This window comes from Dermochelys coriacea, chromosome 18 (assembly GCF_009764565.3).
Source record: "Dermochelys coriacea isolate rDerCor1 chromosome 18, rDerCor1.pri.v4, whole genome shotgun sequence".
NCBI classification, from domain to species: Eukaryota; Metazoa; Chordata; order Testudines; family Dermochelyidae; genus Dermochelys; species Dermochelys coriacea.
The window spans coordinates 11,542,620-11,569,832 of NC_050085.1; the positions used below are offsets into that span (position 1 = coordinate 11,542,620).

General features: G+C 47.8%; 1 protein-coding gene across 2 annotated transcripts in view; it reads right to left on the reverse strand.

Annotated features, from left to right (window-relative positions):
- Positions 1-1,038: 1,038 nt before the first annotated feature.
- The window catches only part of UBIAD1 (UbiA prenyltransferase domain containing 1), a 63,535-nt gene continuing 37,360 nt past the window's right edge, over positions 1,039-27,213 (reverse strand). The window contains exons 3-4 of one of the 2 annotated variants that reach the window (XM_038376651.2): positions 6,285-6,386; positions 1,039-2,464 (exon numbers count right to left, since the gene is read on the reverse strand). In XM_038376651.2, the coding sequence (XP_038232579.1) occupies positions 2,043-2,464; positions 6,285-6,386 (524 nt within the window). In that variant the 3' untranslated portion in view covers positions 1,039-2,042. The remainder of the gene's footprint in view (positions 2,465-6,284; positions 6,387-27,213) is intronic. The other variant, XM_038376650.2, reaches the window with a different exon arrangement.

A 27,213-nucleotide genomic window follows, 5' to 3' on the forward strand; every position in this document is an offset into this window, starting at 1 on the left:
TCATTTTAGAAAAGAGACGACTGAGGGGGGATATGACAGAGGTCTATAAAATCATGAATTGTGTGGAACAAATAAATAGGAAAGTGTTATTTACTCCTTCACATAACACAAGAACTAGGGATCACACAATGAAATTAATAGGCAGCATGCTGAAAACAAACAAAAGGAAGTATTTCTTCACACAACACGCTGACATCCTGTGGAACTCCTTGCCAGGGGATGTTTTGAAGGCCAAAAGTATAATTGGGGTCAAAAAAGAATTAGGTAAATTCATAGAGGACAGGTCTATCAATGGCTGTTAGCCAAGATGGGGTCTGACTCAGTATGGCCATTCTTATGTTCTTAAGAAATTTCACCCCTTTGTGCCCCAGTTTCCCCTTCTGTAAATGGAGACAGTAATGCCTCCCTCACTGCAGTGTTGTGAAGCTTCACTAATTCTTTGTAAAGGGCTTGGAGATCCGCCAGTGAAAGGTGATAGGAATGTTAGTTTACTACGTAGGCAGGCAATGGGGCACAGACTGCTTAGAGGGCTGCACAAGACATTCTTCCTCCATACCAGCTGTGCGGCTGCTAGTGGCAATACATCCCGGGTTCCAGTAGATCCTTCTCATCCCCAGGATGCAGGTGCCCCCTGACTCCTTTGTTCATTGTGTATGTGAAGCTGCCCAATAAAACACTGCTGCCTCTGCTTTTTTCACTCCCCTGCTGTTCTCCTCACTGGCCTGGTAACTGACATGGTGCTGGAGGTAATTTCTTTTCATTTTAAATAAATAATCTTTCAACAACACAGGCAGCTGAATTCATTCTTGATCTTGCATCAAACGGGAGAGGACTGCCCTTCCCAGGCCGAAAAGAAGAGTGGGACTTGCGTTTGTAATTACATTTGCTTTCCCTGTGTTTTGAAAATAAGATGCACAAAGAGAGCCTCGTGTCATGGGCGCAAAGTAACAAAGGAAGCTGCCTCTTGATTGTCTCCGAGATCTGCTCCCACAGAACAACATGATCTCGACCACATGGATAACGCAGGTGCAGGGGCCTGGTTAGTTCTCCCTGGATGCCCTGGCTCTACAGCCTGGAGGGAAAAAGCAAAACCACCTCACTGGCTGCCAGGGATAAGAGCAGAGTGAGCCCCAGGAGGTGCTAGGCACATTCTCTGATATTTTACACAAGAACTATGCTTCTGGGGCATTGCTCACCCACGGCAGGGTCAGGCCATCACTGGGAAGGATGCTGGAGAGGTGGATCAATGTCTCTATAATTTCTAGGCACGTCACCCGCTAGTTGTGCTAAAGGTGCAGCTGGCACTGGGTCCCTTTGCTTCCTCCCCATTGTGTGGGCTCAAGTTTCTCCATCAGGGTTGACAGGAAGCTCCACATACCCAGAGTGAAACCTGCTTGTAAGTGACCTCAGTGTTACATCCCACCTGACCAGGAGTTCCTTCAACCAAGGCACTGAGTGAGCTTCAGTTCTAGCAACTGTGTGGGTCATAGCTGCACTGCATGGGCAACCTGGCAGCATGGCCCCAATTCCTGAAGCCCTGTCCCAGCATGCACTGGATTCCATGTAAAACCTGGGATGAATTCTAGGGAGGCCAGTGTGTCCTTTGCTGATTGCCAAGTCCCTGCTGGAGGGGATGTCCTGGGGACTGGGGATTACACTCAGAGAAGCTCCTCCCATAGGGGGATAGAACGAAAGGCTCTTGTTATCTCAGTGCAAAAGGAGCACACTGCAGTTCCCTTCCCAATGCACCTCTGCTCAGAGCCATCCTTTTCAATGGAAAAATAAAGGACTTCAGTAGCTGAGGGCTTTGCCGAATGGGCTGTGTAAATGCTGTCTGAGGAAAGGAGTTTAATAGAGGAAGAGCCACTGGCCTTTGCTGTTGCCCAGGTTAACCCCTTCAGTCCCATTCTAGATCCTTGGCCAGCGGATTCTCTTTTCCATTATTAGCTCTGTCCACCAAAGACTAACATACTTGGGGCCAAATCCATCTGTGGGGTCACTCTAGTTAATTCAGGACTGACTCAGGTAAAGCCCCATTGATATCAATGGGAGCTCAGCGAGACTTCGGCCTTTGGCCCAGGCATTGTGTAAACTAAAAGAACCTCTCCAACCTCTCCCACCCTCTTTCTCCCTTTCCACAGGGCACAATTCCTCCTTCCACCTTTCCCAGTCAGTCTGACGTGGGAGGGTGACAGAAAATCAGCCTTCCTTGCCATCTGCATCTCAATTGCTCTGCAGGGATTAGGATTGCATTGCAGCTGTTCCACTGCAGTGGCTGTGGGGTTGATGGGAGGACAGGACAAGTGTGGCATGTCTGGACAGACCAGGCTCCAACTCCGCTTTTGTCTGGAAATCTTGCTGGGCCTGCCTGCTCCAGCCGTCTGGGGCCTCTGTGCATTCTCCTCCATGCAGCCCCACAACGTATCAGCTGATCTGCAGCCCGATGCACCTGGCCTATTAAAAACTAGTGAATGGTAATAAAAGAAAATGACATTGTGGGGCATTATAAAAGAATGAAATTGTTTGTGCAATTTGTTTCTGCCCCAGATAGTTCAGATGATCAACATTTTACAAAAAATGCTCCCTCCACTTCCTGGCATATGTTATTACGTTTATTAATAGCAAGGGGCAGCTCTTTGCACAGGTATATTTATTGCTTCCACAGCGTTTTCACCCCCTTGCTGGTGTCCCACACCCCTGCAACGTGCCCTGCCACATGGTGCAGGAGGCAAACTGGAAGGCAGGGACCATAGTTCGCTCTGCAGCTTCCCAGTCAAAAATCCTCCTCATTCCATCACCCAGGAGGGGCTGAAAGGTTAGATTCTATCACTGGAATTGCATTACCTGAGCCTCATTGCTCTATTAGTTCCTGTTCCTACCCAATGAATTGAGGTTGCCCTTTAGGAGACATAAATACGTTGGCATTTACCTCCTCCCCCATGAGCCAATGGGAACGTGGGCTGCCACATAGCTGCTCCTCAGTAATGAGGGAGACTTTCTCCCAAGCTTGTTTTATTAGTGCCAGCCAAGCCCGGGGCATCACCCTGGATACCCTGAGCCTTGAAACTGCACAAGCCCCTGCTGTTCCCACCATGGGACGAGGAGAGACACCAAGGGTTTCTTCACATGTCCCTATCATGGGATCATAATAAGCCCCCGTGGTTTTCCAGGTGTGCTAATCACAGAGCTGTGGGAGGCCTCAGGTGTGTCCAAAGTGACTCTATGTCTGCACCATGGTAAGCCTCAGATGGTCCCATCATTAATCCACAACAAGTCTTAGGGACCCCCATTCTTGAACCACAACAAGTCCTGGGCATTCCCCCAAATGTTTCCCCTCACTACACACAGCTGTTTCTCCAGGTTCCTCATCACTGAACCACGATGGGCCTCAGGTGTTTGGCCAGGTGTCCCATATCATGGCACCAAGACAAAGAATTTGTTGAGTCATCATGTCAACTAAGCCCTCCTTTAAAACACATGCCATGGAACACATCCCGGCCGGAGTACTGGCCGGCTAATGGTCAAGGCGCTACCCTGGGACTCGGGAGATCCAGGCTCTAGTCTTAGCTCTGCCACTGTGCTGCTGGGTGCCTTTGAATGAGTCACTTTATGACTCTGTTTCCCTTCCCACCCTTTATCCATCTTGTCTGTCTACACCGTAACCTGAGTGGGGGAAGTGACTGTGGTCTGTACAGTGCTGGGCACAGGTCTTGATTGGGGCCTCTGTGTGCTACAGTAATAGAGGATAATGATTTTCCAGCCTTGGTGCAGGCAGGAGAAGAGCCAAAAGTGTCTGGAGAGCTACTTAACCCTAAGATCCTCCCACCTACAGCACGGCCTGGAATCCCGTCCACAATGGGGACTGTTGATTTTTTCCTGGGACAGACACAGTGCAAAATTCCCTTCTTCCATGCAGCTCATAGGACGTGGCTGCTTCTCTATTTCCCACTGCTCTTTTGCACTGGGAACATACCCCAGGCTGTCACTCTGGCTCCCATCCATCCATCGCCCATGGAACCCAGGCAATCATGAACATCAGAGACTTTGAGACACTGGTGGAGTACACCTTCTTCCTCCCCACCTCGTATGCTTGTCACAGGCACAAGGTAACATTGTACAGACATTTAATAACACAGCTCCTTAGGCTGCAGACAATAGGAGATAGTGGAACTAAAACCCCTCAGAATGAGGAGCCTCGTGAGTCTATTTACTTCTGCAGGTTTCGGGCAGGATCTGTAGAAACTTCCCAGCACAAGGATGCCCGTCCTGGGAGAGAAAAGCCTAGAGGCAAGCTGCCCGCCTGAGGAAACCTAGTAATTCTCAGGTGGGAAATACCAGGCACAATGATTTTGTTCATTGCTCAGATGAGCAATGACATTTCCTTCTTTCGTTCTTGGCTTCAGTTCCACTGTGCTGCAGCAATGAAGACACATTAGAGACTGGTCTTTGGGGAGTTTGTGAAAATTCAGGCCCCTGGCACAGCTGTACGTAAAGCCCTGCCATCTCTCTCAGCACCACAGAAATGCCAAATACCCCACAACTTGAGGGTTCTGGAAAGCTGGATCCAGCCATTATGACCTGAGCCCATATATAGACAGGGGCAGGGGTCGAGTACAATGGCCAATCGTTCCCGTTCTCTAGCACAGCTCAAGTTTCTACTGCCCCATGCTCTCCAAGGGAGACCTGCTCTCTCTGCCCTTCACAGTTCAAGAGACACTGCTCTTTGTCCCTTCTTGAGACTACCTACCTACAGTCCTAACCCCAGCATCTCTTCGGGACGCCGCACTCTGGATGTCCTCATTGTCCATGCATTCCTCCCTCCTGACTGAACCCATCAATGCCCCCCAGCCCCTCACTATGAAGGCTCCTTCCTGCACTAGGTATCTGTTGTGCTGTTTGGAGGGGAAAAGCAGCAGCAGCCAAGGAAACTCCCAGGATTTGCAGACCAGTGAACTTCATCTTGGTTCCAAGGAAATCACCTGAGAGGAATTGAGGCTAGAATTGTACAATACTTGGGGCAAGGAGACAGTGATCAGGTCAGCCCAACATTGCTGTTGTAAGGGAAACGAATCCCTCCCTGGTTTGGTGGACATAATACAATAGTAAATAGAGGTGACCTAATAATTTACCTGGCCTCTCAAGGGCAAGGGGCCAGAATGATTTCAGTAATGCTAGGTTAAATCCAAAATGATGCCGGAGGCTTCAGCGGAGTTCCTCCAGATTTACACTTGTCTGAGATTAGGTTCAGGCCCCAGGCTGCGTTTTTGTCTCAGACGTAGGTATGCAATGGGAAACAAAGAGGCATGGCAAGCAGCCGCTCTGCTGGGTGGAGAGAGGTTAATAGTGAACTGCTGCAGCGGTCAGAGTTACAGGAACCAGAGTTATTTCGTATAAAAGGGCCCACATAATAAGCAGAATTTCACTGGATTCAGCCTCAGCCATGGACTCTTTGATGGCAAAGGAAAGTCTGGGTCTGTCAGCAGGGCAGGCGTGGAGCGGGACAGACAGCGCAGCCATTCAGGTGAAACTGTACCCACCATGAACTGAGCATAGAGACATGGACGAACCAAGCCCAACGGTGCCCCTCCCCAGCCAGCGTTCTAGTAAAACAGACATGGGGTAAAATCCTGGCCCCACTGAAGTCAATGGCAAACCTCCCATAGGCTTCAATGGGGCCTAGATTTTACTCCCTCAGCTCTAACTATCATTATCCAAGTTGTGGGCATTTATGAATATAATATTTCCAAGATCTCTCCTCTTGGCTGGGACATGGCTGAATGCAGCAAGAGAGAGAAGACACAGTGCATACTTGAGAACACTAGAGAGTGTCCTAGGAAGATGGCTGGAAAAGACAAGGGAGACAGGATAGACAACAGGTGACAAACTCCAGGGGAGTGCAACCCCCTCAAAATTATTCAACCAATTAGACCGCAATTTTAGGTGGTTCAGTGATAAGAGCACAAGCCTAAGACTCCGAGAGACCCAGGTTCAATTCCTTGCTCTCCACACTCTGTGTGTGTGACCCTGGGTAAGTCACTTAGCCTCTGTGTGCCTCAATTCCTCCTCTGTACATGGGGATAGCTCACAAGATATCGCAAGGAGGAAGAATTTTCTTAAGTTTATTAATTATTCAGAACTGTTCACTGAATTCTGTGGATTGGCCACAAACTTTTGATAAAACTTCCCTGTATAGAGCTGAGTTGCTTCTTTGCAATTGGCCAGACAAGTCACACAGAACAACTTCTGATTGGATGAGCATGCAAGTCCCCAGCATGAATACTCACATGTGCAAATGTAAACGTTGATTTCCATCAGTGCTTGTGCACACGACTTTGGACCCTGATTTCCAGGAGGTCTGTGCTGGTAAAATGCAATCGCTGGAATGTCTGTGGAAAGCAAAACACAAAAGGAGAAAGAACCTGGTGACAGTGAATGATTACAAATTCAGAAGTCGGTAGACTTTGATTTTTGCAGTATTCGTCCAGTTCCAGCAGAGGGAGCTGATACATGTTGGCCAGAATTTTCAGGTGGGCTCAGCAATCACTACCGACTGGGGTCAAGTTTTCCAAAGAGCTCCGTAGCACCTTGGGTGCATTAGAAAATCTGGACATTAGCAAGTTAGCTAAAGTCAAGTACCTGGTTTAATCATATTGGCCAACATACTGCAGACTGCCTCCTTCTACCATCCCAGTCTGCATTACATATCGGGTTTTATTATTTACATGTTTCACACTCATCTTTCTTTAGGAATTGTAGCTATGGACTTCACCTCTTCCTCTACCCCACGAGAGCTCCTCAAGCAGCATCATGGGCAAAAAAGCATCAAGGGCTTTAACAAGGGGTCACAGTGTAACTGTGACACTTTTCGGGCTTAACAGAGGTGCCTAGGGTGAATCGCTACCACCTGCTTTCGGCAGGAGGGACCCTCATCTGTGCTACTGGCAACACAAAACTACCTGGCAACACAAGCGCTCTGCTCCAGGCTCCACAAGCCCTGTTCTTTCCTAATGCAGGCTAGCTCTTTACACACCCACTTTGTTACACTCGAGTGCCTAGTCCCTTGTCTTCTGAACATCCACAATGCACACTGATCTGCTGCCTCTTCTGGAAGCAATGCACTCATTTACTGGTTTCACCTTAGTTTAATACTCTCCTTAGCACAAGGCACTATAGCCATCTCTATAGTAAACCCAAACTGAAGTTCATTTAACAAAGCTTGAGGTAAAGGTTCAAATAAAAGCAAAGCAAGAGAATTTGGAAACACAAGGTTACAGGTCTAAGACAAACTTAAAACACAAGCTATAGCCTGTACTTATTAACAAGTTCCTTTCCTATCTAATAATGACTCTTGAGTTCTGCCTCAGCCCTTGCTTTTCCATTCTTCACGCACATGTTTTTCTCTCCAGCTTGCAATTACCATTCCTTTTAAATGTTCACACTCTTATTTCTCACCCAACTGTCAGCCCTTACAGGGCTTGTCCAGTCCAGTGTGGGGAACCCACTTGTCATGACACTCTCCTGCTGGCAGAATGTTGCCTCCATAATGGATAATATTTGTGCCCTCTTTCCTTCTCTTATACAGTCCCAGACCTTTGTCTTTATCAAATCAAGTCAGCATCTACTCCAGACTGTAAACTCTGGGCTGGGCCGCCCAGATGTCAATTCTTCTCAATTTTGATTGAGTCAGCTCCAAGACCTACTCTGCCTTACAGGACAAGTTTCACCTACACCAGTTTTGGAAACCAATATTCTAATTATTACATAACTCTGGAAATGTTTCCTGTACAAACATCCCACAATGTCCTTTGGTGAAATATCCAGAAAGTAGTTGGACACAGATGTAATATACTTGCCAGGGCATGCCTGGGCATATCCGTGTCACAGCACCCTAAACAGAAGACATGACTCGTTTGAGTTCCTCCCTGCCCAATTCTCAGCCCTTGCTTTTTGATTCTCTGTGTGTACATATTTCTCTCCAGCTTGAAATTAGCATTCCTTTAAAATGTTTTCACACTCTCAAATTGTTTCCTAAATGTGCATATTAGCCAGCGAAACAGCTTGGCTTAGTTATTCCACACGCACTAACATCCATCTCAACAAAAGTCTATTACACTTAGTATGCCTTCCCCTCACTTCTCAGGCTCATAAAATCCAAGGGCACTAATGAAACCAGCTCTGTGGCTCTTTACACTGGTGCTAGAGAGTTCAGAGTGTCAAGCACTGGGAGAAGTGACACTGTTTTGCTTTGGGAGCAGATGTATGCAAAAGACCGAGAGAGCTGAATGTTGGCAAGAGGGTTTAACAAGCGTCCATGAACACTACCCAGGGCAACATTCAGTCATGTCCATAAGCAAGCACACACTTCACTGGCACCAATGGTAAAATGGCACCTCTCTGGCAAAGGAATGCATTTTGGTGACATTAGCCCCGATGCCATTTCTGTATGGCTCTTTGTGGTCCAATAACTCTTGGAAGGAATGCTGTGAAAACAGCCTTTTATCTGGATGGAAAATTGGAACCGAAGACAAAAAATGATCATTTGAGGGGAGATGAAACCACATCAAAAAAGTGATTCTATTGATTTTGGTTGCCTGCGGTGGTGAGGACATTTGTTTTTCACTCAGCTTCAGTGGAGTCAAGGCTCTAGCCTGCTTTCCCAAAGTAACCCTGGATCTATGCAAAAAGAAAAGGAGTACTTGTGGCACCTTAGTTAATTTTCATGAAGTTGACAGATTTCCACTCTATAAGGCTAAATTCAGTGCCTTGCATAATGACAGGTTTCAGAGTAGCAGCCGTGTTAGTCTATATTCGCAAAAAGAAAAGGAGTACTTGTGGCACCTTAGTGCTTAGTACTTACTAAGTACTCCTTTTCTTTTTGCGAATACAGACTAACACGGCTGCTACTCTGAAACCTGTCATTATGCAAGGCACTGAATTTAGCCGTATAGAGTGGAAATCTGTCAACTTCATGAAAATTAACTAAGGTGCCACAAGTACTCCTTTTCTTTTTGTGAATACAGACTAACATGGCTGCTACTCTGAAACCTGGATCTATGCAGTGAGACAATCAGCTTTCCCCAAGTCATATCAGTGAATTTGGCACAGGGGCTCTGACTTTGTGATGGGTGAGACAGTATCCAACTGGAGCAGCCCTGCTCCCCTTCCCCTGCTCAGCTGACAGAGAAATTATGCACCGATATGCATTTGTGCAGAGAGCTTCTCTTTTTAATTGTGCAGGTCACAGACAAGCTTGCATTGACCTCTTAGGAACATGCATGCTAAATATCAAGCCCAGGAGTTCCCCATGTCATTGCACTGCATTCTCTATCACCACAAAGTTCTCATTTTCCCTGCCAGGCACCAGTGCTGCATTCTCTTATTACCCTGTAGGTACAGGTGCCATTGTCTAGGATGGGCATCACATTCTTTGCTGGTCTGAACCTGCCCCTTGCTGATCCTCACACACACAGGGCCTGATTCTGATCTCGCACACACCAGGATAAATGAGGTGGACTCCAGTGGAGCTACATGGAATATCTCCAGTGTAACACCAAAGAGGTCAGAAAAGGGTCTAGAAGCAGGAAATCGGGAGCTGGCAGAGAGCAGAGTTTGACAGCCTTCTCGATTTTGTACGTATCAAAAAGGCCCTAGAGCCAATAGAGAAATTCCCCTACACTGCCTTGAACCAGCCTGAGCTTTACGGCCAGCCCGCTCTGAGGGCCTCCAAGCACAAGACAAGAGGCCCCCTGCAGGGGTCATGATTCCAAAAGAGACTTGGACAGATGGGGGCTTATCCTCCCTCTCATGCTGCTTTTACACCAACTTGGCCCCAACTTCACCAGTTCCTGCTCACGTACAGTAGAGTTACACACAAGGTCAGATTCAGGCCCATGGGCACCTCTTACATAGGACTTTCCAAACAGGGACTAACCTAACTTCACAAGCTCACCTCCCTTCCTCCGAGAGGGTCAGTCAGACAGCATTAGTACCGCCATTCAACAGAGGCACCGAGGTTTGTGGTGGGCCCATGTCAGAACAGGGAGTGGAACACAGAACGTCCTCTCGCCTAGCTCTTTGCTCAGCCCACTAGACCATGCTGCTGTCAGTCAGGGTGATGCCATCAAGCAGGAAGACAAGAAGCGAGGCAGTGCTATGCGATGCTGAGTGCTGGAGAGATGTTGGCGTAGGGGGAGGTTTGATTAGGGGGGCTTTTCAATGGGGGGATAGAGGTGGAACCTGCTCGTGTCCTTCCCCCCACAAAACACTAGCCTTCCAGGTTTCCATTGTGAGCTCCTTCATTGCCTCTATTTTAAAGACAAGCTCCGGGCCCCTTGTACTCAGCCTGGGCAACCCATCCCCAATGAACTGTCACACCCTTGTCTTAGGGACCTCTCAGACTTCATACACGCCTCTCAGCACACCTGCAGATTGTAGGTGATCCCCAGCAGATTCAGATGCTAACCCACCAAAATGGCTAACCACCCCCAGCTGCAGCTGGCCATCCCATGGGCTCCCAAACAAAGGTCGCAAGAGCTAATCATGGCTGCAGGGGGTGCTGCAGGCATGCAACCAGCCAGCCAGCACCAAAACCTGGTTCCTATAAGAGGTTGGGCTGAGAAGCTGAGAATCAGGCCAGGGTTAAGAGTTCAGGTTCAAGGCTGCATAGAATTCCACTGTGAATTTGACTGCATCAAAATTGCACAGTCTCTCCCACCTTGGGCCTCGTCTATGTTGGGCCCAGGACACAGGCCTCCTTCCAGCTGTGGATCTGTCATGGAAGCAGAGCTGTGGGGGGCTCAGGGGCATTGGGAGATCCAGATCCGAAACCAGCCAACTATGAAATGTCTGGATGGAAGGCTCCAGTCTGGTCACATTTCTAGCTGTAACAGAGTCAGGGCAGAATCCTGGAATGATGATAGGAGATGGCGTGGATGGCTGCTCTGCATTGTGCCTCGGAAGGTGTAACCCCTGCCCTTCCACCCTACATGTGCTCATCGCTGTGGGAGCTTCTCCTGGGAGGGGATGCTGCAGAGGGGAGGTGCTGGGTGCTACGGGAGTCTGTTTGGGGGCGGCAGGGTGCCCACTCTGTAGGGGAAGGGGCATCTCAGCTTTGGTGGCTGGGCGAGGGAAGAGTCCAGGATGGTTGGCAGCTGGGAGGGTGGAAGGCGTTCGGGCTGTCCATATCTTCATCAGATCACTGCTATACTGTGTCTAGGAGAGCGGGGCTGTGGGGAGGCTTCTAGCCATGCAGCTGCAATGCAGTAAATGTGCAGAGAGCCCCAGCACCCTGAAGAAGTGGAATGAGACAGTGCTGCCCTCCCTGCTCTCAGGCTCTTACCCCTTTAAACCACAGCTCGGAAACTCAGCCTGCCATCAAGTCTCCTTCTTCCCCCTCCCCACATCTACCTGTCTGTGGGGGAGGGGGGGAAGGAGGGGAGAGGAAGTGCCTGGGAGCGGAGTATAAATCAGGGGCAATATCAGAGCATTTCATCCCTGACTGTGTAAAGAGCAGCTTTTGTAACTTCCTGATGTGATTTACCATACAATGACAACCTTTAATGTCCGCTGGTGTTATAATCTACTTTATCTTAATACAATCTTTCCCTGCTGAACCCTCCGGAGTCTTAACAGCTATTTTCAATGGAGCTTTTTTTTATTATTATGACTTGATACTGTGATTACTGTCGCACTCCTGCTCTTTGTAGAAGGGGAAATTAATAAGTTTTTTCTTAAGCACTTTGCACCAGAACTGAATACCAATCAGCCCTCAAGGCGGGCTCCCGCGCCCACTGGATTCAATTACCAACCTTTGCTCTGACTTTCCAAGACACAGCAGTTTTCAGATCAACAGCATATCAGCGCAAACAGGCCACGCTCTGCTCGAGCACCCAGCATCCACGGTCCGTGGGTTGGGTAATGGAGGGAGGGGATCAGGGTGCATGGCTTTATTCTCCACCCCACACTGCACTACTCCTGTTGAGTCCCACATAAATATCCACCTAACTAATCCTCAAGGAGTCACCTCACCAGCCTCTACCGCATCTTGATACCAGGGGGTCACAACACTGCCCTCCATCCCCACCCTTCTCACAGAGCCACTGCACTGGTCTCCCCAGCCTCCCTCCCCCTCAGGGAGCCACTGAGCCGACCTCCTCTCCTCCCTCCCCCTCTGGGAGCCACTGCACTGGCCTCAGGCTCACAGGGCTCGGCAAGGTTATACCATTGCAGCGTAGACATTCAGGCTCAGGTTGAAGCCCACATTCTGAAACCGCCCCCCCTGCCCCACTCATGGGGTCTCAGAGCCTGGGCTCCAGCCTGAGCCCAAACATCTACATTGCAATGTTAGTGTCCCATCACCTGAGCCATACAAGCCCAAGTCAGCTGACCTGGGCCAGCTGTGGCAATGCCACGGGTCTTTTATTGCAGTGTAGATGTGCCCCATGATTTCATCTCTGCCAGACCGGGTGATGGTGTCTTGTTGCTTCTGCTGTCCAGGCTGCTGGGGAAAATAGATGACTTCATTCTCCTGAGGTGGCTGTCTGATACCTTTCCTCAGTGGCGAGATGACTTGGTGACTGCGAACAGAAAAGATAGCGGAGAGCAGGGTGCTCGTCAACCTTGCTGACAAAGGCATAGCAAGAGGCAAAGGCTAGAAGTTGAAGTTAGATACATTCAGCCTTGAAATAAGATGCAAATTCCTAGCTGCCAGGGTAATTAAACATTAGCACAGCTCACCAGGGAAGGTGGTAGACTCACCACCCCTCGGAGTCTTTACAATGAGATTAGATTTCTTTCTAAAAGACAGGTTTCAGAGTAGCAGCCGTGTTAGTCTGTATTCGCAAAAAGAAAAGGAGTACTTGTGGCACCTTAGAGACTAACAAATTTATTAGAGCATAAGCTTTCGTGAGCTACAGCTGTGGGAAAATTCTTCCCTGACTCCAAATCTGGTGATCAGAATGACCCTGAGCATGTGGGCAAGACCTACCAGCCAGGCACATAGGAAGTGGATTCTGTACCCCTTCAGGGCACTGTCCTGTCTCCAGCTGTGGTCAATCTCTGACACTTTAGAGGAAGGCAGAAAAAAGCCGCCCCTGAATACATCTTACCAGCTGTACTTTGGAGGAAACAGATGGCTTCTGACCCATGCAGGCAACCAGCTATGCATCCGATGAAGTGAGCTGTAGCTCACGAAAGCTTATGCTCTAATAAATTTGTTAGTCTCTAAGGTGCCACAAGTACTCCTTTTCTTTTTTCTAAAAGACGCGCTTCATTCCATATTGTGGGAGATGTGGGAGGACCTGTGCGTGCAGAGGGCCAGGCTGCCTGGTTGTGGATGTCCCTTCTGGCCTTAGATTCACAGACTTCATGAGTCCCCCAGTTCATTCCCTTCCTTCATCAACCATGGGCAGAACAGGATTGCCTCCATTGCCCTCAACATGCTCAGAACGCTTGCAGCTCTGCGTTAAGACCAGGACTATACTAAAATTGCAGGGCTTCAGCTGGTTGCCTGCATGGGTCAGAAGCCATCTGTTTCCTCCAAAGTACAGCTGGTCAGATGTATTCAGGGGCGGCTTTTTTCTGCCTTCCTCTAAAGTGTCAGAGATTGACCACAGCTGGAGACAGGACAGTGCCCTGAAGGGGTACAGAATCCACTTCCTATGTGCCTGGCTGGTAGGTCTTGCCCACATGCTCAGGGTCATTCTGATCACCAGATTTGGAGTCAGGGAAGAATTTTCCCACAGGGCAGACTGGCAGGGGCCTCGTGGTTTTTCACCTTCCTCTCAGCATGGGGTGGATTCACCTGCTGAGATTATCCGGGCATAGATCACCAAATCAATTCCCTGCCATCGCAAGAGCCTTGGTACTGGTGGCACCTCAGTCTTTCCTGTTCTCTTGCTGTGGTGCACAGCTTCACCTCCCGAGCACTGAAATGCTTTAGTCTGACTAAAACCCTTGGGCTTAATAGAGGGGTATCTGGGTAGAATGTGATGGGCTGTGAAACACAGGAGATCAGACTAGATGATCTGATACTCCCTCCTGGCCTTAAAAATCTATGAAAATATAATTACTCTGCATTCTCTAAATCAAGTATTTAAGGGGCAGGGGCATTGCTCCTGCACTTTGTCAGGCCTGATTCTCCCCTGCTCTGCACCTTGTTTCATCACTTCCACCAGTGCCAAGTGAAGGTCAAATGCTTCCATTCTGATTGTAGCATCCCTCACTCAATCTGCATGGGCATATGTGACAACATGAGGGGTAAGGGAGCAGAGAATGTCACTGGGATAAATTTGGCTTTTGGGTTTCAAGACTCTCTCTAAGATGCTGCCAGCAGCGCTCATCTGCCCCCATTGCAAATTCTTTCCACAGTGCCCTCTATCCAGACAAAAGCTCACAGAGCCGAGGGATACGCAATGCCTGGGTCAGGCAGCCAGGCACAGAGCCCAAGCTGCAGAGCCCATGCCACTATCGATCAGGTAAACTGCAAAAAGTAAACAAACACACTGTGATTAGTCAAGTGGGTGGATACCAGTTAGTTTGTCTGTTTCCTGCAAACAGGCCAAGAGCCTGATGGTGCAAACATTGAGCCATTATATAATAAAAGTACACAGGTCATTAAAAATCTTCCGGCAAGCCTGCAAAAAGAGCATCTTCCATTAACTGTTTCAATGGAGCAAGTGGATGTGGATGCGAGGGATTCAGTTTCACCCACAGGGTGGAGGTAGCGGGGGTAAGGGAACCTCAGCATTAGCGCAGAGTCACTAATTCCTGCTAAATCACACATGCTTCGAATGCAGCCTCTTTTTCTGCCCAGGAAATACTCACAATCAGGTTGCAATTTCATCACATTTTTTCAAATAGCTTTTTTTTTTTTTACACTATTATTTATATTACGGTAGTGCCTAGAGACCTCAATGGAGATCAGGGCCCTATCGGGCCTGGCACCGTTCAAACCCATAATAAGAGACAATCCCTGTCTTAAAGAGCTGACAGTCTAAAACAGACCAGATAGACAAAGAGTGGGAGAAAGGAAGGATTATTATTCCTGTTTTACAGATGGGGAACTGAGAGGTTAAATGACTTACCCAAGGTCACAGACTGACCTGAGACCAGAACCCAGGTCTCCTAAGTTCCACGGATGTGTTCTTGCCATTAGGCCAGCCTGCCTTATATGAGCACTTTGTTCACTAGCTGCCCACTCATGACACATCTTGCTTCGACGTCAATGAGACCCTTTCAGCTGACTTCAAAGGGGGTGGGATCAGACCTGCAGAGCCCACCTTTAAACAAATTCCTGTGGGCTGCATCCATGCCCAGTTTCAAACGTTGGTTGCTTTTGCTGTGGCCCTGTTCAAAGACAGAGCACTTACAATCTCTTGATAGTTTACAACAGGAAAGTGTATTTTGTTTGTGCTCCCACAGCTCAAACACAGCTGCAGGCATTTCGCTCAAACTGTCCACAGCAATTCATCTCCATTCAGAGACCAACCCTGGAAAATTTCTACCCCAAAGATGACATTTTCAGGAAGTAATAAGGGTGTGAAAGCAGGGAAGCGGTAATAGAAAACATTTTGCGGTGTTATAGAAAAACACCATAGGTGTGCATAGAGCACTGTGCAATGGGTAACATCGGCTGAACAAACACCAGGATCCCTGCCCAAAAGGGTGCACATCCCAGCAGGTGTTGACTACCTGCATCTCCCCAAGGAGTCAATGAGAGTGGAGGATGTTCTTGCACAAGCAGGGGGTCAACTTTCAGAGCTGGAAAGCTTCCCCGAACAGCTGCATCTCCAGATGTGGGTTGCAGAAGGAAGCGCAGGAAGGGGCTTGGCTAGCATTAGCTAGGAGGCTGTGAGGATGAAACTTTCTCCTGAGGCCATTAACTTCAGATGGACCTGCACCTGCTTACACCAGCCATTCCTAGTGTTAAAGGCCGCAGGGCCAGTGCAGCCACAGCTGCCGAACCTGCAGACAGGGGGACCCCTCCCGGCCAGGGAAAGGCTGCTTGCCACTCATGTCCTAGTGCCACCTGCTGCTTCTTCCGGCAGGGCTTGGCACAGATAATTTTAGTCCCCCGGGGGAAAAAATCCATGCATGTTAGTTCTGGGCACATTTCCTATCTGCCTGTTCCTCCCCCATCAGAGCTGGTAGAAGGAGGGGAAGGAAACAATTCACTGAATCTTGGGCCTTGAAGATGTGGGCCCCAAATTAATGGCCTTGCTGGGGGCCCCCAGAATGGTTAGAATTGGACTGGGGGGGGGAGGCAGGGGAGGAGCTGTGATGGGTTAAACTGTCCAATAGAACAGTGGGGTGAGAGTCTTAAACCCCGGCTCTCTTACTGTGCGGGTAGGAATCATAAGGTCTTTCAAAAACAGGGAGAGAAGCTAGAGAGAGGAGGGTGAAGGCATGCACGTGCTCCTAGAAGACAGCGTGCTGGCTAGATGGACTGCTGCAAACAGAGAAGTTCCCTGGAGCAAGGGGCTGCGGGTTTCAGCATCCTGTTTCCTGGCGAGAGCAAGCCGCTTCAGAGCCAGCTGAAGATTTAACTGAGCTCTGAGCCGGACCTGCATCTCATTGGGTACGTGAGGCCAACAGCGTGAGAGAAGGCAGGTTGGTGCAGGGCAGCAGCATAGCCTGGCACAGCCAGACTCTCACACTCCTGCCTCCCTAGGGCGCAGGGCACAAAGGCTGCTCTACAGCAGCCAAGAGCACTTTTTAGAGCACTGCAGCAACGCAGCAGAGACAGGCTGTGAACAGCTTGGAGAGAGCAATGTCAGGACTGCCTGGAGTACAGTTATTAATCAGTCACAGCAGGAGCAATAGCCTTCCTTTCCAGAAGGCCCAGACCCTCCAGTGCATTGCAGATTAGATTAGATCCCACTTGCCCCTCTGCTGACCTGCAGCCACGTTGTAGCTGCTGCCTCTGTAGAACCTGCAACGCTTCTAGGTCTGTTAAGACAGGAAGGGAAGAGTAACATACTCAATTTAAATGCATTTAGCACCTCACCCAACCAGTGTCTGGCAGCATAGAAGGGGCCTAATACAACTTTCCATTGGCTTCAGTGGGAATGGGATCTGGCCCTAAAATCTTAATCTTACTCACAGCTCTTGCCTAAATCGTCTACAGCGCTCAGATTCCATGCGTCTAGAGTAGCTGAGGAGTGGTCCTTTCCATAAGAAGCAGCAGCCCAGCAATGTCTAGGGATTACTACTCTGGTTAGTGACTTAACTGGTGAAAGAGGACAGCACAACTGCGCTGTTTGGCACTGCTGGCTTAGATGAAGGAGGCAGTGTGGTTCAGTGATTAAGGTGGAGGCCTGCGTTCTATTCCTGGCTCTGCTGGTGACCTTATGCAAGTTTCCGCGCCTCTGTTTCCCCTTCTGTAAATGAGGGGTGATATTCACTGACCCACAGACTAATTAAATCATTAATATATCTGCAGCACTACAGATGCTAGAGGGGTCCATGTGGTTTTATTTAGCAAGCACAGACACAGTCCCTCCCCTTCAAAGAATAATTCATTCATGAGACAGGATGCTGGAGAAAGAACAACAGGAAAAGGAGCTAGAGGAAGGAATACACAGAATAAGGTTGTGTAGATTGGATGACACAGTTGGATCATGCTAGCTGCTTGGGTTTTGATTACCTTGCATTATACCTGTGGTAAACCCAGAGTGGCTAGACCTCAGATCATCATCTGGGAAGATCTGTGGAGTATTTCACGTCTAGAGGAAAGGCACCCGAGGCCACGTCTACACTAAGGGCACTACAGGATACTGCACCTATGCCATTGTAGCCCGTAGTGTAGATGCTTCCTACAGCGACAGCAGGCATTCTCCCATCACTGCAATTAATCATCCTCCCCGACAGGTAGTAGTGCTAGGAAGAATTCTTCCATCAACCTAACCACATCTACACCTGGGGTTAGCGTGGCATAGCTAAAGCTCTCAGGGGTGTGAATTCACATCCTTAAGCACCATAGCCATGTCAACCTAACTGCATAGACCAGGCCTGCGACATGGAGATGTAACGTAAGAAAGGCACTGGCTGGGCAGCTTTTCTTATTCTCTGGAAAAATATCATTACATCAAGGCCTAAAGTTACAAAGGACCCTGAACCACAATCGAGAGTGTGTCACATCTGACCTTTTCTACTATGCCTTACAAAACACATCTCAGAGGTGATCAATCGGAGCTGGAACGTATTAAGTGTCTGATACTGAAAAGGTACAGCTGAGGAGAGAGAGGCAAGTGGGGAGTCTCTGGGAAAAGCCAGGCTGGCCTGAGGGGATGGATTACAAGCAGATCAGCACAGGGATTGTGTCTCACCAGCACCTAGCACAACAGGGGTGCCAATCTGATTACAAACAAGAGTAATAAACTCTCAGGCAACATGCTGACAGGCGTAGCTGTGAACTACTATGCAGTGAGTCATCAGGCCCTCCCATGACTGCTTATGCCAGGCCAAATCATAGCAAGGCCCTGGGTGGAGAAACTGCAGCACTGGCTGTGTTAAGAACTCTGGGAACCAGGGAACCACAGGGCCCATCTGCGCATGCAGTCTCAGTCAAGAATCCCCTTTATAGTCATGATAACTGAGTGCTGCCTCTTCTCTGTAAAGAGAATGAGAGCAGATCTCGCGGTGTCTCTCATCTGCAAAAGGACATATAGTTTGTATTTGTAGCTTAAAATGACACCTTTATAAAAATACCATTAAAGAAAATATTAAGAGGAAAAAAAATCCAATAGTTTCAATGGAGGAAGTGAAGCCCAATTGCTCCTAGGAGATGTAGGTGCCCCTCCAGCAGTGAAGCAGCTTTGCTAATGGATGGAAAATTCCTACAGCTGCCCATATTCTAATGCTGGTAACAACAGTGCTGACAGGATACCAACTGGAACTCCAGATTTTCAGCTTTGACAACAGAATTATTGCACATCATTCTTTCTAAGTAAATTAAACCCATTAATCATCATAATCTGTAATGCTCCGTGTCAGTGATAAGGGAACGCAGCTAGTCATTATATTGTGCTATCAAGAAATTAACAAATGATACTGCAGCCACTACATGCCGCTGCTGTCACTGGCTGACAGTGGAGGAGTACGTTAATACCCAAGGCTTAGGAGAGATCCCGCTTCCGAGAGTAGTGAGGGCATTTATAGAGGACAACCCTTCTTCATGGGGAGTTACAGCACCTGGGACTCAGACTGATCAGAGGAGGCCAAATCCATTCCTGGTGTAACTCCACGTGTGGCCATGAAACTAGCCCATAAAGTTCATTCCTTTACTTGTAGGTGGTGGGGTCAGGAACATTCCAGCCTTATGTCAGGCAGCAGAGACTGGCCGAATGCAGAATCTGTCAGTACTTTGTGTTTTGGTTCAATACTGTAGCACTGAGCTCATCGAAAGTCTGGTGTGCGTTGCCCTCCATGCACCCATATCACTTGCAGCTCTGCATCAAGATAATAACTATAACCAAATCTCATGCTTCAGGCAGTCACCTGCACAGTACAGGAAGGAATTTTTTTCCCTGGTTCACATTGGCTAGATGTATTCTGGGGCTTTTTTTCCACCTCCATCGGAAGCATCAGAGACCGGCCACAGCTGGGATATGGGTCACCAGATGGGACGGACCAGTGACTTGTGCCTGAACCCTCTTTCTCAGTGCCTGTCTGGTGGTGCATCTTGCTCACAAGCTCAGGGTCATAGCAATCATCCCATTTGTGGTCAGGAAGGAATTTTCCCCCGGGCAGATTGGTGAGGACCTTGGAGGATTTCGCCTTTTTCTGCAGCATGGGATTTGCCTGCTGAAATCACTTGGGCATGTCTCACCTAATCAATTCCCTGCCATTGCAGGGGCCTCAGTCTTTGGTGGCACCTTGGTCTCTCCTGTCCCTGGCCTGTGGCTCACAGTTTAATCTCAGGAGGTCTGAAATGCTTTAGTCTAAGGGCATGTCTACACACACAGTGCTGCAGCTGCGCCACTGCAGCACATCTAGTGAAGATGCTGTCTCCCATCAGCATAATAAAACCACCTCTGCAAACGGCAGAAGCCATGTTGCCAGGAGAAGCTTTCCTGATGACATAGCACTGTCCACACCAGCACTTACGTCAGTGTAACTTACGTCTCTCGGAGGGGGGGAGGTATTCACACCTCTGAGTGATATAAGCTCTGCCGACATAAGCTGTAATGTAGACATAGCCTTACTAAAGTCTCTGGGTTTAATAGAAGGGTTTAATGGCCTGTGATATACAGGAGCTCAGACTAGCTGATCTAATGGTCCCTTCCAGCCTCTCTCTCTCTCTCTCCACCATTTTAAAGTGTGCATTTGTATTAGAGCTGAATTAACAGTTATCACTATTATAGTCATGCTTTATATTAAGACACATTGATCAATAGTTCATAAAATGGCTAATAAATGATTAATAGAAGCTTTAATAAACTGTTAATAATCAGGTCAACAGCTGGCTTGTAACTGTCTTAACACCTTCTACTGAAGTGTATAATCATACATAACACGTACTACTCTGGTCTGCAACTGATTGTTAGCATAGCTCATGGTCAGTTGTTAGCCTTTCTTGAGATTTTTATAAGAGCACCGTTAATATTAAGTGTGAATCTTTATTTATTTGCGTTGTGGCAGCAACTAGAGGCTTCAACTGAGGTTGGGGTCCCATTGTGCTAGGTGCTGCACAAACACAAGGAAAAGGAGGTCCCTGGCCCCAAACAGGTTATAATCCATGTACTTCACAACAAATAATTTACTCAACAAGTTTTGCCTCCTTCTCTTTGCAAAATATCTGCGTGCAGGGTAAGACTTTTTCTAACCAATGCATTATCTGAAATTACTCAGCAAAATTTTTCATTAATTTCATTCTCTGTACCGCTTGCTAGTTGAGCTGGGATGCTTAGTTACAATTGTCGTATGGTATTGTTTTGGTTCCCTGATTGATTCTGATGGGAATGCTCACAGAAAGTGAAATTAAAACGTCTCTTCCCTCCTGTAAGATTTGATTGTGTGAACGTTCATAGAAAGTGAACACAGAGACAGCTCGCACAAGCTTGCTCACGTGGAGTAGTACCTTCTTCCCACGGACTTCAATGGGACGATTCACCAGGGCTGTGAGAGTGGCTGAAACAAATTCATACCAATGGGTAAGACACTCAGTCTTATTTTGTGTGTGGGTGTGCACACACGATGTAGCTTTGTTTAGAAGCTAACCTGAATAGAATAGTAACTATCCTTACTAGCCACTTCTTTACCACATGCTTTTTGAACAGCAGCTATTTCATTTAGCAGCTGCAGCTTCAGCAAGTCAGTCTCAGGGGATGATCAATACATCTTGTAGATACCTTCCATTTAAATGTGCAATAGGAAGCAATTGCACTTCATAGATGCCAAAGCTTCTAGATTAGAGTGACCAGACAGCAAATGTGAAAAATCGGTACATGGGGTGGGAGGTAATAGGAGCATATATAAGAAAAAGACCCCAAAATCAGGACTGTCCCTATAAAATCAAGACATCTGGTCACCCTATTCTAGATAGACAGCAAAACATCTTATTGACCAGGAGTCTGAGCTGTGGTTCCACACCCCTGTCTGCACCCATGACAACAAACACACCATGCCCAGTGTTTAATGTGGGGAGCTTACGGGAGGTCACATCAAGCTAAGTCATTGAGGGGCCCACTTTAAGCACTGTCCTGCCAAAGCTGCTGTTCCCAGATGATGATAGACCCCCCCCACACACACACACTTTTTTTCAGACCATTTTAAGCACTACTCATACCTCCCATAGCCTGTTACATCTCCTGCATCCCTCATTTCACCCATCTTTAACACCTACCCTCATGAGAACAATTTATCCCATTCTCCCTGAATTAAATTCCTGCCCCAGCATGTTACCAGCCACCCCGTCCCTACATCCACCCTCTGAAGCAAACAGCTCGGTCCAGACAACACAACATTCATGTCTGCCCAGAGAAATATATCCTAATGTTGTGAGCTTGGTTCTCCCTCGTGGTATAACTGACCTCTCTCGTTACTGGGCATGGTCAGAGCTACATTGCAAGATACTGAGATGGACACAGAGGGCCTGGGGGTTGGTAATGGGATAAAGAGCCAGTCTGCACAAGGTCACTGGCTTCAATTACTTTCAGGTCATTAGTAACTAACATGTGTTAGCATTTGATAGCTGTTCGGCCTGTGTTAAAAGATCTGAGGGTTGTCATGCTGTCAGCAGTATGTGCCCTGGCTGCTCAGGTCCAGCTCAGGAAGGCAGTACAGGCTGAAAGTCAGTCGAGGAGCTAGAAAACCAGAGAAAAACCACGGGGTCAGTCTGTGTCCAGCCACAAAATAAAGAAACCCCCTTATATTGATCACAGACAGGTCCTGGTTCTTCTCTGCAATGAGAGACATTACACGGCTCTCAGACCTGTTCCTAGTATACTTGGCACCAGCTAAGCTTTTGTTGGCAGTATCTGTGCAAGGACTGCTGGGGAGTGAGCTCCTAGCTCTAGAGAAAAGTCTTTGCATGTTAGGATGAAACACAGTGGCAGGCAAGTTTTCATTGCTACTGCCCTTGTTCTGTAGGCACACCAAGAAATTTGATTTCCCATGCTGTCAGCACACCTTCCATCTGCCAGTAGAAACAGATGCCAGGAGAAAGATGCCCAATAAGAATAAAGCAGCTTTTTATCTCCAGTCTCTGACTGCTTCTGTAGCTTCATATCACACTGAGGTTTGAAGCAGAGCATCTTGGATCAAAAGGTAAATTCTAGGGAGACCAGGATTTGATGGAAGCTTTCCCATACTGCGCCGGGTACCTTTCCGCTCTCCTCCAGGGTCAGTGCAGTGTCTACTCTGCATCTGAACGGCGACAGACTTTTTATTTGTTTAAAGGCAAGGCACCCTCAGCTGGAAGCAGTCTACCCCAGGATGGTCTATACCAGTGTTTCTCCCCTCAACTCTAGTCCAAGTCAATGAGAATCCAGGTGCTCGGCACCTCTGGAAATGAGGCCCATGAAGCGCCCAGCACATTGCTCTCCTGCTGCCTTTGCGGGAGGCATTATTGCCTTGCCCGACTGCGCTCCGATTGGTTACCTTTTGCCCCTGCACACTGCTACTAAGCTAGCACTGAGGCCGATGCACTCTTGGAATCACGGGCAAAGCTCAGAGACATCAAGGAGAATGAGAGTCCTGGCAGGGGAAGAAATGCAGCTACTTGAGGGAAAAAAAAGACAGGAACCTACTTGTAAGCCTGGAAATGCCCCAACTCCCTCCTTTCCCCAATGGCCTTGCTCATCTAAACTCTCAGCATGCGGCTCCCCTTTTCTCTCAGCTGATCCACAACATATCGTCTCCTCTCACTTTGAGCCTGATCCAAAGGCAGTTGTGATCCGTGGGAGCCTTTCCGCTCATTTCAGTGGGATTTGGATCAGGCCCTTTACCATCAGAAAGACAGGAGGAAGGAAATGCCGCTATAAAGAGAGAAATGTGCCGCTGCTTTTCCCATGAGCCCCATTCCTCCCCCTACCCCACCCCCCACAAGGAGACTGGCATATTTAGTTTCCCTGTGGCGTTTTATTGGGCCATCTGCAGGAAGTCAGAGGTGCAAATAAGGATATTTATTGTAAGCTAAAATTACACAGGTTCCATATAAACTAGAGTGCAATTTTGTTTACCTTCCTTATTCCACTCCCGCACTCAGGTAATGATTTTACAGTAAATTCTTCCATTTAATATGCTCTTCTTTCCCATCTCTTCTGTTGAGGGGGATCTGGACACTCAAGACAAAATGTTCAACAGTTTCTCACACTGTAGAGAAAGAACCTACACTATATTTCCCCAAATTTGAGAGGAAATGATTTATAGGGACATTCCCAGGACAAAAAAAAAAAAAAAAAAAAAAAAACCTCTTAGGACTTCATCCCTCATGTTTGTAAAGTTAGTAAAAGGTTTATGAGTTACTGAGCTACTCTGAGTATTATTGATAAACCCTTCTCTTCTTCCCATTGTTACATCTCATCAGCCCCTCAGCCATTATGGACTTCTGAAGCACAGAGAGATTCTCTTTGCTGCACCATTTTAATAACAGCCTCCCTAAGATTAACACCAAGTTTTGAGACCCCATGAAATAAATCATTTTCCACTCTCCCATTATGACTTGGAAACCAGGCAGACAACGCATTAATCCCTCGTTAAGATAGAAGCAGAATAAGATGGAGGGAATCTAATGGATGGAACCAGATAGTACGTCTCCAGAAATGTACAACCCTTAGAACTGAGCAAAGGCAGGTTCCACTGAACGCAAATGTAAAGCTAACATCATCATCACAAGGGAGAGGGTGAAATATTGCCAGTGTCTGGCTTTGAAATGTCTAACAGTGTCAAACTCTGATGAAAGTCTCCAAGACTTTTGGGGCCCCATCCAAATCTGACTCTCCACCAGCATAAGTCATCCCAACATTCCAGCTCTGTGGACCACTCCATCAGAGAAGGCTCTTCCACAGACTGTGTGTGGTTCCCTACATGCCACCAAGAAAGTCTGTGTAGATGGCCAGCAGGCCATAGAGCACAATTTGAGAACCGCTGCCATACATCCTTCATGTTTTCTCTTCTGCTGACCCTCACACGCAGGCGAAAGGCTAAACTTAGTATAAATGCTACTCACTATGCAGAGTAACACAGCAAAAAGGCTGCTATGTATAATCAGTAACCAGAATCACTTGTGATCAATGCACAGAGTTTAACACATCTGCAAAAGAGTTAGTCAAATGACAAATTGGAGGAAATAAAGATCTGCTCATAGATATTCTGCAAGAGGAAAAAAAAAGAAGCTATCTCCATCAAATACATTATTTATTATCTATGTAAGATACACCTCACAATCTTCAATGTATTTGTTCTCACAACACACCAATGAGACAGGGCAGGTTTTTTAATCCCATTTTGCAGATGGGGAAATGAGGCCCAGAGAGGCTAAGGCCATGCCTACATTACAGACTTCTGCCAGCATCGCTATGTCAGTGAGGGGCATAAAGAAGTGTGATCTCTGACCAATACGGCCAAGTCGGCAGAAGCCCCTAGTATAGACACAGCTAAACCAGTCAAGCTGCGCATTGCCAGCTGGAATAAATTATACTGCCAAAAGCAGAATTTTGCCAGTAGGGGATACCGGTCTACCTCCACTGCCAAAGCCCTCCTACTGTAGAAATGCTTTATGATTGCCCAAGGTCACACAGGAAGCTTGTGGTACAAGTGAGATTTGAACCCAGGTCTTCCAAATCCAAGGCTAATACGCTGACCATTCCTCCTCTCTACTAATTATGAAATACTCAGCTCTAATCCTTGCATAATGACAGGTTTCAGAGTAGCAGCCGTGTTAGTCTGTATTCGCAAAAACAAAAGGAGTACTTGTGGCACCTTAGAGACTAACACATTTATTTGAGCATAAGCTTTCGTGAGCTACAGCTCACTTCATCCGATGAATGCATCCGATGAAGTGAGCTGTAGCTCACGAAAGCTTATGCTCAAATAAATGTGTTAGTCTCTAAGGTGCCACAAGTACTCCTTTTTTGTTTCAGCTCTAATCATCATTCTTCACGTTTCACAGCTAGAGAAACTCAAGCACCGAGAAACTAAGCAACTTGTCTAAGGTCACCAAGAAAGTTAGTGGCAGAACCATGAATATAACCCACATTCTTAACCTGGGTCCTCTGATCTATCCCAAAGACTTTGCTTCCTCTAGGAGGAGGTTCCCAGCCCTACTCGTTCATTCTTGTATTTTGAATGTAGTTTTCTATTGTCAGCTCTTGATGACAAGGACTGTCTTTTTGTCCCTGTGTTCATCCCGCACCCAGCACCGAGGGCCTTGGACTCCTAGGCCCTATTGTAGTTCATCACGTACCCATTCCAAGGGCCTCAGAGCATGTTACATAATATCAGAAACAAACCATCAACCAGTTCTGGTCACTCTGGACAGCACTAATAACCACCCAACCCACAAGATGGGAATATCCTCCAGACCCTCTGCCCACAGTTAACTAAATACCAGGCTGAAGAGCTAAGCTTTGCACCATGGGCCGAAGGCCAAGAAGCTGGGGGGACTGACAGAGAAAGTTGGTCCCACTCTAGGGGAAATCTCCATCACAAACAACGTTTAGCTCTCAGGAGTGTCAAAAGGAGCTGATCTCAGCCAGCACAAAGGTGCCCAGAGTTAGAGGCAAGCATTCAGGGCTCAATCCGATACCCATGAAGGCAATAGGAGTGCAACCATTAACTTCAGCAGGACCAAGATCAAACCCTTAGGGGAAAACTCCCAAGTCACCTAGGGCTTTAGAGATTAAAGCCACACACCTGGTTGCACCTAGAAGCAGCTGGGAAGCTGTATGTCTACACTGCAATTAGAAACCCACAGATGGCCCATGCCAGCTGCCTCAGGCTTGTGGGACTTGGGCTAAGGGGCTGTTTAATTGCAGTGTAGAGGTTCAGGCTTGGGCTACAGACCAACGTCTGGGACCCTCCCACCTTGCAGGGTCCTAGAACCCAGGGTCCATCCTGAGCCCGATGAGCTCAGCTCCATGCTGCATGAACTGATGCGGCCAGGAGTCCTTCAAAGATATTATTATTGTACTAGTTTTATTTGTGTTACAGTAGAACTGAGGTCCCATTGTGCTAGGCACTGTACAGACACATTGAGACAGTCCATGCCCCAAAGAGCTTACAATCTGACCAGAGCAGACAGACAAAGGGAGCATTATGATCCCCATTTGACAGATGAGGAATTGAGGCACACAGAGATGAAGTCATTTGCCCAAGGTCACACAGAGTGTCTGCAGCAGAGTCAGAAATTGAAGCCCAAAGTCCCGGCCTAGTACCTTATCCACACAGCCATCCCGCTCAAAACACATTGCTGTGGTTAGCCCTGCATCAAGAGCCCCATTTCTGTGAGGTTCCAAAGGACTCACCTGCTTGCATGGGCTCCTCTCATGTGAAATGGCCACTTCACTGCACCCCAGAAACATCCTGATATCTTGCCCCGCCGGCCTTATGTTTCGCTCTGACTTTCCTGTGATGAGGAATTGCATGAGACGGGGGATTCAGGCAGGTGCCCTTCCCGTCCAGGAATACAGCTGCTCAGCCTCAGTAATAAGAGACACTCTCTTTGTCAATGCTAATACAGAGATACACAGGCAGCCTCCCTGAGAGGCTTCA